The sequence below is a fragment of the Salvelinus alpinus genome, chromosome 34 (assembly GCF_045679555.1).
Source record: "Salvelinus alpinus chromosome 34, SLU_Salpinus.1, whole genome shotgun sequence".
In the NCBI taxonomy this organism is placed as follows: domain Eukaryota; kingdom Metazoa; phylum Chordata; class Actinopteri; order Salmoniformes; family Salmonidae; genus Salvelinus; species Salvelinus alpinus.
The window spans coordinates 6,430,449-6,440,892 of record NC_092119.1 but is presented as its reverse complement, the minus strand read 5'-3'; the positions used below and the strand labels follow the sequence as shown (position 1 = coordinate 6,440,892).

Genomic DNA, 10,444 nt, shown 5'->3' with positions numbered 1-10,444 from the left:
ACTACTACTACCACTACTACTACTACTACTACTACTACTACTACTACTACTACTACCACTACCACTACTACCACTACCACCACTACTACTACCACTACTACCACTACTACTACTACTACTACTACTACTACTACCACTACCACTACTACCACTACCACCACTACTACTACCACTACTACCACCACTACTACTACTACTACTACTACTACTACCACTACTACTACCACCACTACCACCACTACTACTACCACTACTACCACCACTACCACTACTACCACTACTACTACCACCACCACCACTACCACTACCACTACTACTACTACTAATACTACTACTACTACTACTACTACTACTACTACCACTACTACCACTACCACTACTACCACTACCACTACTACCACTACCACTACTACCACTACCACTACTACCACTACCACTACTACCACTACCACTACTACCACTACCACTACTACCACTACCACTACTACCACTACCACCACTACTACTACTACTACTACTACTACTACTCTGATCCAGAGCGACTAACATGGATGTTCTGTGAATATGCCCTGTTCAAACCTCCATGTTAACAGTACTCTGCTCTCTACAGTGTTTAACTGACCTCATGATAACAGATAGTCTACACTCTAGTAGCCACCATTGTAATACATACCTCATGCTCTGTGTAGATACAGCATTACGGTTTGTTAGGAGGAATGTACCTGGTGGTGTTGGTACTGGGTGGCAGCCTGTTCCCAACATAGGGCACTACTTTAGACCAGGACCCATAGGGAATAGGGCACTACTTTAGACCAGGACCCATAGGGAATAGGGCACTACTTTAGACCAGGGCCCATAGGGAATAGGGCACTACTTTTGACCAGGACCCATAGGGAATAGGGCACTACTTTAGACCAGGACCCATAGGGAATAGGGCACTACTTTAGACCAGGGCCCATAGGGAATAGGGCACTACTTTAGACCAGGACCCATAGGGAATAGGGCACTACTTTAGACCAGGACCCATAGGGAATAGGGCACTACTTTAGACCAGGACCCATAGGGAATAGGGCACTACTTTAGACCAGGGCCCATAGGGAATAGGGCACTACTTTAGACCAGGGCCCATAGGGAATAGGGCACTACTTTAGACCAGGGACCATAGGGAATAGGGCACTACTTTAGACCAGGACCCATAGGGAATAGGGCACTACTTTAGACCAGGACCCATAGGGAATAGGGCACTACTTTTGACCAGGGCCCATAGGGAATAGGGCACTACTTTTGACCAGGACCCATAGGGAATAGGGCACTACTTTAGACCAGGGCCCATAGGGAATAGGGCACTACTTTTGACCAGGACCCATAGGGAATAGGGCACTACTTTAGACCAGGACCCATAGGGAATAGGGCACTACTTTAGACCAGGACCCATAGGGAATAGAGCACTACTTTAGACCAGGACCCATAGGGAATAGGGCACTACTTTAGACCAGGACCCATAGGGAATAGGGCACTACTTTTGACCAGGACCCATAGGGAATAGGGCACTACTTTAGACCAGGACCCATAGGGAATAGGGCACTACTTTAGACCAGGACCCATAGGGAATAGAGCACTACTTTAGACCAGGACCCATAGGGAATAGGGCACTACTTTAGACCAGGACCCATAGGGAATAGGGCACTACTTTAGACCAGGACCCATAGGGAATAGAGCACTACTTTAGACCAGGACCCATAGGGAATAGGGCACTACTTTAGACCAGGACCCATAGGGAATAGGGCACTACTTTTGACCAGGACCCATAGGGAATAGGGCACTACTTTAGACCAGGACCCATAGGGAATAGGGCACTACTTTAGACCAGGGCCCATAGGGAATAGGGCACTACTTTAGACCAGGGCCCATAGGGAATAGGGCACTACTTTAGACCAGGACCCATAGGGAATAGGGCACTACTTTTGACCAGGACCCATAGGGAATAGGGCACTACTTTAGACCAGGACCCATAGGGAATAGGGCACTACTTTAGACCAGGGCCCATAGGGAATAGGGCACTACTTTAGACCAGGGCCCATAGGGAATAGGGCACTACTTTAGACCAGGGCCCATAGGGAATAGGGCACTACTTTAGACCAGGGCCCATAGGGAATAGGGCACTACTTTAGACCAGGGCCCATAGGGAATAGGGCACTACTTTAGACCAGGGCCCATAGGGAATAGGGCACTACTTTAGACCAGGGCCCATAGGGAATAGGGTGTCATTTGGGATGCTGATTTGTTTGTGTCCTGCTGATGTTCTCCCTGATTCTGTATGTTCTCCAGGACGGTTCTAAAGGACAGCGGGTTCTTCCGGTACCTCCACACGGCGGTCATCGTTAGCGGAACCATGCTGGTGTTTGGAGGGAACACTCACAACGACACGTCTATGAGCCACGGAGCCAAGTGCTTCTCCTCGGACTTCATGGCCTATGACCTGGGTACGTGACTGCCTTACGACAGCCTTACGACTGCTTATGACACTCATAAACATGCATAGATACTTCATTGTCTACGACCTGGGTATAACAGCATCACGACCACTCATAAACATGAATCACAACACCTATACTTTGTCCGTGTAAAGTTTGTTAGTTCATTAAAAGAAGAGCAGAGACTGATCTCTTGAAAGGAGCTAAGATGGCTGCCGGACCGTTACACTCTGCATCCTAAATGGCACCCTATTCCCTATATAATGCACTACTTTAGACCAGAGCCTTATGGGTAGTGCACAGAATAGCACACAAGTCTAGTATTTCTATATGTATTTATTTTGGCTCCACATCGTTGTGAAACGCCCGTAAACGAGCCATTTCAGGGTAAAGTCTACACCCATTGTATTCGGCACATGTGACAAATACAATTGGACTTAATTTACGGTATAGTAGATCCTGTTCCTCCTCCCCTCAGTTGCGTCTGGAGGAGGTCGGACCCAGGGCCCAGGGCTTTGTACTGAGCTAATAGGACACTATGGTATTAAAGGTCGTGTTGTAGTCGATGAACAGCATCCTCACGTAAGCATTCCTTTTGTCCAGGTGGGTGAGGGCAGTGGTGCGGTGCCATGGCGATTGCGTCGTCCGTGGATCTGTCAAGGCGGTAGGCGAATTGGAGAGGGTGTAGTGTGTCGGAGGGAGGTGATGTGGTCTTTGACTAGCCTCTTGAAGCACTTGATGATGAAGGAAGTGAGTGTTACTGGTCAGTCGTCGTTCAGTTTCTTTCCCTTTCTTGGGCAGCGGGATGATAGTGGACATCTGGAAGCAGGTGGGGATAACGGCCTGGGCTACGGTGAGATTGACAATGTCAGAACACAACAGCCAGCTGGTCTGCACATGCTCTGAGGGCACGGCTAGGAATGCCGTCTGGGCCGGCAGCCTTGCGAGGGTATAAATGACTTACATACGTCCTCACGTTGTCTCCTCAACAGATCAGGGTCATTGTGCTGTCTCCTCAACAGAACAGGGTCATTGTGCTGTCTCCTCAACAGAACAGGGTCATTGTGCTGTCTCCTGAGCAGATCAGGGTCATTGTGCTGTCTCCTCAGCAGATCAGGGTCATTGAGCTGTCTCCTCAACAGAACAGGGTCATTGTGCTGTCTCCTCAGCAGATCAGGGTCATTGTGCTGTCTCCTCAGCAGATCAGGGTCATTGAGCTGTCTCCTCAACAGATCAGGGTCATTGTGCTGTCTCCTCAGCAGATCAGGGTCATTGTGCTGTCTCCTCATCAGATCAGGGTCATTGTGCTGTCTCCTCAACAGATCAGGGTCATTGTGCTGTCTCCTCAGCAGATCAGGGTCATTGTTCTGTCTCCTCAACAGATCAGGGTCATTGTGCTGTCTCCTCAACAGATCAGGGTCATTGTGCTGTCTCCTCCCTCAGCAGATCAGGGTCATTGTTCTGTCTCCTCAACAGATCAGGGTCATTGTGCTGTCTCCTCAACAGATCAGGGTCATTGTGCTGTCTCCTCAACAGATCAGGGTCATTGTGCTGTCTCCTCAGCAGATCAGCGTCATTGTGCTGTCTCCTCAGCAGATCAGGGTCATTGTGCTGTCTCCTCAACAGATCAGGGTCATTGTGCTGTCTCCTCAACAGATCAGGGTCATTGTGCTGTCTCCTCAGCAGATCAGCGTCATTGTGCTGTCTCCTCAGCAGATCAGGGTCATTGTGCTGTCTCCTCAACAGATCAGGGTCATTGTGCTGTCTCCTCAACAGATCAGGGTCATTGTGCTGTCTCCTCGGCAGATCAGGGTCATTGTGCTGTCTCCTCGGCAGATCGGGGTCATTGTGCTGTCTCCTCGGCAGATCAGGGTCATTGTGCTGTCTCCTCAACAGATCAGGGTCATTGTGCTGTCTCCTCAGCAGATCAGGGTCATTGTTCTGTCTCCTCAGCAGATCAGGGTCATTGTTCTGTCTCCTCATCAGATCAGGGTCATTGTGCTGTCTCCTCAACAGATCAGGGTCATTGTGCTGTCTCCTCAACAGATCAGGGTCATTGTGCTGTCTCCTCGGCAGATCAGGGTCATTGTGCTGTCTCCTCGGCAGATCAGGGTCATTGTTCTGTCTCCTCAACAGATCAGGGTCATTGTGCTGTCTCCTCAACAGATCAGGGTCATTGTGCTGTCTCCTCAACAGATCAGGGTCATTGTGCTGTCTCCTCAACAGATCAGGGTCATTGTGCTGTCTCCTCAGCAGATCAGGGTCATTGTTCTGTCTCCTCAGCAGATCAGGGTCATTGTTCTGTCTCCTCATCAGATCAGGGTCATTGTGCTGTCTCCTCAACAGATCAGGGTCATTGTGGTGTCTCCTCAGCAGATCAAGGTCATTGTGCTGTCTCCTCAACAGATCAGGGTCATTGTGCTGTCTCCTCAACAGATCAGGGTCATTGTGCTGTCTCCTCAACAGATCAGGGTCATTGTGCTGTCTCCTCAACACATCAGGGTCATTGTGCTGTCTCCTCAACACATCAGGGTCATTGTGCTGTCTCCTCAACAGATCAGGGTCATTGTGCTGTCTCCTCAACAGATCAGGGTCATTGTGCTGTCTCCTCAACAGATCAGGGTCATTGTGCTGTCTCCTCAACAGATCAGGGTCATTGTGCTGTCTCCTCCCTCAGCAGATCAGGGTCATTGTTCTGTCTCCTCCCTCAGCAGATCAGGGTCATTGTTCTGTCTCCTCCCTCAGCAGATCAGGGTCATTGTGCTGTCTCCTCAACAGATCAGGGTCATTGTGCTGTCTCCTCAACAGATCAGGGTCATTGTGATGTCTCCTCCCTCAGCAGATCAGGGTCATTGTGCTGTCTCCTCAACAGATCAGGGTCATTGTGCTGTCTCCTCAACAGATCAGGGTCATTGTGCTGTCTCCTCAACAGATCAGGGTCATTGTTCTGTCTCCTCCCTCAACAGATCAGGGTCATTGTGCTGTCTCCTCAGCAGATCAAGGTCATTGTGCTGTCTCAACAGATCAGGGTCATTGTGCTGTCTCCTCAACAGATCAGGGTCATTGTAATGTCTCCTCAACAGATCAGGGTCATTGTGCTGTCTCCTCAACAGATCAGGGTCATTGTGCTGTCTCCTCAACAGATCAGGGTCATTGTGCTGTCTCCTCAGCAGATCAGGGTCATTGTGCTGTCTCTTTAACAGATCAGGGTCATTGTGCTGTCTCCTCAGCAGATCAGGGTCATTGTGCTGTCTCCTCAACAGATCAGGGTCATTGTGTTGTCTCCTCAACAGATCAGGGTCATTGTGCTGTCTCCTCAGCAGATCAGGGTCATTGTGCTGTCTCCTCAACAGATCAGGGTCATTGTGCTGTCTCCTCAACAGATCAGGGTCATTGTGCTGTCTCCTCAACAGATCAGGGTCATTGTGCTGTCTCCTCAGCAGATCAGGGTCATTGTGCTGTCTCCTCAACAGATCAGGGTCATTGTAATGTCTCCTCAACAGATCAGGGTCATTGTGTTGTCTCCTCAGCAGATCAGGGTCATTGTGCTGTCTCCTCAGCAGATCAGGGTCATTGTGCTGTCTCCTCAGCAGATCAGGGTCATTGTGCTGTCTCCTCAGCAGATCAGGGTCATTGTGCTGTCTCCTCAACAGACCAGGGTCATTGTGCTGTCTCCTCAACAGATCAGGGTCATTGTGCTGTCTCCTCAGCAGATCAGGGTCATTGTGCTGTCTCCTCAACAGATCAGGGTCATTGTGCTGTCTCCTCAGCAGATCAGGGTCATTGTGCTGTCTCTTTAACAGATCAGGGTCATTGTGCTGTCTCCTCAGCAGATCAGGGTCATTGTGCTGTCTCCTCAACAGATCAGGGTCATTGTGTTGTCTCCTCAGCAGATCAGGGTCATTGTGCTGTCTCCTCAGCAGATCAGGGTCATTGTGCTGTCTCCTCAGCAGATCAGGGTCATTGTGCTGTCTCCTCAGCAGATCAGGGTCATTGTGCTGTCTCCTCAACAGATCAGGGTCATTGTGCTGTCTCCTCAGCAGATCAGGGTCATTGTGCTGTCTGCTCAACAGATCAGGGTCATTGTGCTGTCTCCTCCCTCTACAGATCAGGGTCATTGTGCTGTCTCCTCAACAGATCAGGGTCATTGTGCTGTCTCCTCAGCAGATCAGGGTCATTGTGCTGTCTCCTCAACAGATCAGGGTCATTGTGCTGTCTCCTCAGCAGATCAGGGTCATTGTGCTGTCTCCTCAACAGATCAGGGTCATTGTGCTGTCTCCTCAACAGATCAGGGTCATTGTGCTGTCTCCTCCCTCTATAGATCAGGGTCATTGTGCTGTCTCCTCAGCAGATCAGGGTCATTGTGCTGTCTCCTCAACAGATCAGGGTCATTGTGCTGTCTCCTCCCTCTACAAATCAGGGTCATTGTGCTGTCTCCTCCCTCTACAGATCAGGGTCATTGTGCTGTCTCCTCAGCAGATCAGGGTCATTGTGCTGTCTCCTCAACAGATCAGGGTCATTGTGCTGTCTCCTCAACAGATCAGGGTCATTGTGCTGTCTCCTCAACAGATCAGGGTCATTGTGCTGTCTCCTCAGCAGATCAGGGTCATTGTGCTGTCTCCTCAACAGATCAGGGTCATTGTGCTGTCTCCTCAGCAGATCAGGGTCATTGTGCTGTCTCCTCAGCAGATCAGGGTCATTGTGCTGTCTCCTCAACAGATCAGGGTCATTGTGCTGTCTCCTCAACAGATCAGGGTCATTGTGCTGTCTCCTCAACAGATCAGGGTCATTGTGCTGTCTCCTCAGCAGATCAGCGTCATTGTGCTGTCTCCTCAGCAGATCAGGGTCATTGTGCTGTCTCCTCCCTCAGCAGATCAGGGTCATTGTTCTGTCTCCTCAACAGATCAGGGGCATTGTGCTGTCTCCTCAACAGATCAGGGTCATTGTGCTGTCTCCTCGGCAGATCAGGGTCATTGTGCTGTCTCCTCGGCAGATCAGGGTCATTGTGCTGTCTCCTCGGCAGATCAGGATCATTGTGCTGTCTCCTCGGCAGATCAGGGTCATTGTTCTGTCTCCTCAACAGATCAGGGTCATTGTGCTGTCTCCTCAACAGATCAGGGTCATTGTGCTGTCTCCTCAGCAGATCAGGGTCATTGTGCTGTCTCCTCAGCAGATCAGGGTCATTGTTCTGTCTCCTCAACAGATCAGGGTCATTGTTCTGTCTCCTCTGCAGATCAGGGTCATTGTGCATTCTCCTCTGCAGATCAGGGTCATTGTGATGTCTCCTCAACAGATCAGGGTGATTGTGCTGTCTCCTCAACAGATCAGGGTCATTGTGCTGTCTCCTCAACAGATCAGGGTCATTGCGCTGTCTCCTCCCTCTACAGATCAGGGTCATTGTGCTGTCTCCTCGGCAGATCAGGGTCATTGTGCTGTCTCCTCAGCAGATCAGGGTCATTGTGCTGTCTCCTCAACAGATCAGGGTCATTGTGCTGTCTCCTCAACAGATCAGGGTCATTGTGCTGTCTCCTCAACAGATCAGGGTCATTGTGATGTCTCCTCAACAGATCAGGGTCATTGTGCTGTCTCCTCAGCAGATCAGGGTCATTGTGCTGTCTCCTCAACAGATCAGGGTCATTGTGCTGTCTCCTCAGCAGATCAGGGTCATTGTTCTGTCTCCTCAGCAGATCAGGGTCATTGTTCTGTCTCCTCAACAGATCAGGGTCATTGTGCTGTCTCCTCAGCAGATCAGGGTCATTGTGATGTCTCCTCAACAGATCAGGGTCATTGTGCTGTCTCCTCAGCAGATCAGGGTCATTGTGCTGTCTCCTCAACAGATCAGGGTCATTGTGCTGTCTCCTCCCTCTACAGATCAGGGTCATTGTGCTGTCTCCTCAGCAGATCAGGGTCATTGTGCTGTCTCCTCAACAGATCAGGGTCATTGTGCTGTCTCCTCAACAGATCAGGGTCATTGTGCTGTCTCCTCAGCAGATCAGGGTCATTGTGCTGTCTCCTCAACAGATCAGGGTCATTGTGCTGTCTCCTCAGCAGATCAGGGTCATTGTGCTGTCTCCTCCCTCTACAGATCAGGGTCATTGTGCTGTCTCCTCAGCAGATCAGGGTCATTGTGCTGTCTCCTCAACAGATCAGGGTCATTGTGCTGTCTCCTCAGCAGATCAGGGTCATTGTGCTGTCTCCTCAACAGATCAGGGTCATTGTGCTGTCTCCTCCCTCTACAGATCAGGGTCATTGTGCTGTCTCCTCCCTCTACAGATCAGGGTCATTGTGCTGTCTCCTCCCTCTACAGATCAGGGTCATTGTGCTGTCTCCTCCCTCAACAGATCAGGGTCATTGTGCTGTCTCCTCCCTCAACAGATCAGGGTCATTGTGCTGTCTCCTCAACAGATCAGGGTCATTGTGCTGTCTCCTCAGCAGATCAGGGTCATTGTGCTGTCTCCTCAACAGATCAGGGTCATTGTGCTGTCTCCTCAGCAGATCAGGGTCATTGTGCTGTCTCCTCAGCAGATCAGGGTCATTGTGCTGTCTCCTCAACAGATCAGGGTCATTGTGCTGTCTCCTCAACAGATCAGGGTCATTGTGCTGTCTCCTCAACAGATCAGGGCCATTGTGCTGTCTCCTCAGCAGATCAGGGCCATTGTGCTCGAATCTTGAGAAAAAGTTGTTTAGCTCAGCCGGTATGGACGGCGTTTGTGACAACAATGAACACTGCAAGATGGAGGCATGGTCTGATTTGCCAAAAGGAGGACGTGAGAGGGCCATATACCCGTGTCGGAAAGGCGTGTAGCAGTGGTCAAGAGTGGAATTTTCGCGAGTTAGATAGTGTTGATAAAAATTTGGGATTTTTTTAACAAATTACTTTTGTTAAAGCCCCACGCAACAATGAACACTGCCTCCGGGAATGTGGTCTCCAGGTTGTTCAGGGTCGTAGAAGATCTTTGAGAGCTTTTTGCTGTCGGCTGTGGGGCGGGATGTACACTGATGTACACAGCCATGGCGATAATCCTTGAGAACCCTCTCAGAAGAATGGGCCTCTGGTGACAGCTAGGTAATTGTAGTGTAATTACTTGCTCTGAGAACTAATGGTTCCTTCTTAACGAGCTGAAGTCATTAGAAAATACGATTTAAGGCCTGTTTATCATAACGGACGATTTAAGACTGTTTCTTCTAACGATCACAGAGGGTAGCTTCCCTGCTGTTAGCAGTCATAACCACCAGACAGAGCGGTGTAACCACAACAGTCCTGCAGAGAGAGACTGTAGAGTAGTAACACGATGTGGAAGCCTTGTGTCTCAGGGCCACAGAGGGTAGCTACATCAATACATTATACTACTACCACAGAGGGTAGCTACATCAATACATTATACTACTACCACAGAGGGTAGCTACATCAATACATTATGCTACTACCACAGAGGGTAGCTACATCAATACATTATACTACTACCTCTACTACCACAGAGGGTAGCTACATCAATACATTATACTACTACCACAGAGGGTAGCTACATCAATACATTATAATACTACCACAGAGGGTAGCTACATCAATACATTATACTACTACCACAGAGGGTAGCTACATCAATACATTATACTACTACCACAGAGGGTAGCTACATCAATACATTATACTACTACCTCTACTACCACAGAGGGTAGCTACATCAATACATTATACTACTACCTCTACTACCACAGAGGGTGGCTACATCAATACATTATGCTACTACCTCTACTACCACAGAGGGTAGCTACATCAATACATTATGCTACTACCTCTACTACCACAGAGGGTAGCTACATCAATACATTATACTACTACCACAGAGGGTAGCTACATCAATACATTACCCTTTTTTTGTCAAATTTCCTTTTCCCTGTCTGTTTTGTCTTTCTTTTCTAGAATGTTCTCATTGTCCAGATTTAGCAACAGATAGAAATGTGTAACT

At 49.2% G+C, this 10,444-nt stretch overlaps 1 protein-coding gene across 7 annotated transcripts in view; it reads left to right on the top strand.

The window, feature by feature from the left end:
• The window catches only part of atrn (attractin), a 293,535-nt gene that overhangs the window by 77,761 nt on the left and 205,330 nt on the right, over positions 1 to 10,444 (top strand). For all 7 annotated transcript variants that reach the window (XR_011672583.1, XM_071382288.1, XM_071382287.1 and 4 more), the window contains exon 10: positions 2,329 to 2,483. Coding sequence is in view for 6 of the 7 variants with exons in the window: in XM_071382288.1 (XP_071238389.1) it covers positions 2,329 to 2,483 (155 nt within the window). In the remaining variant the exon portion in view is untranslated. The remainder of the gene's footprint in view (positions 1 to 2,328; positions 2,484 to 10,444) is intronic.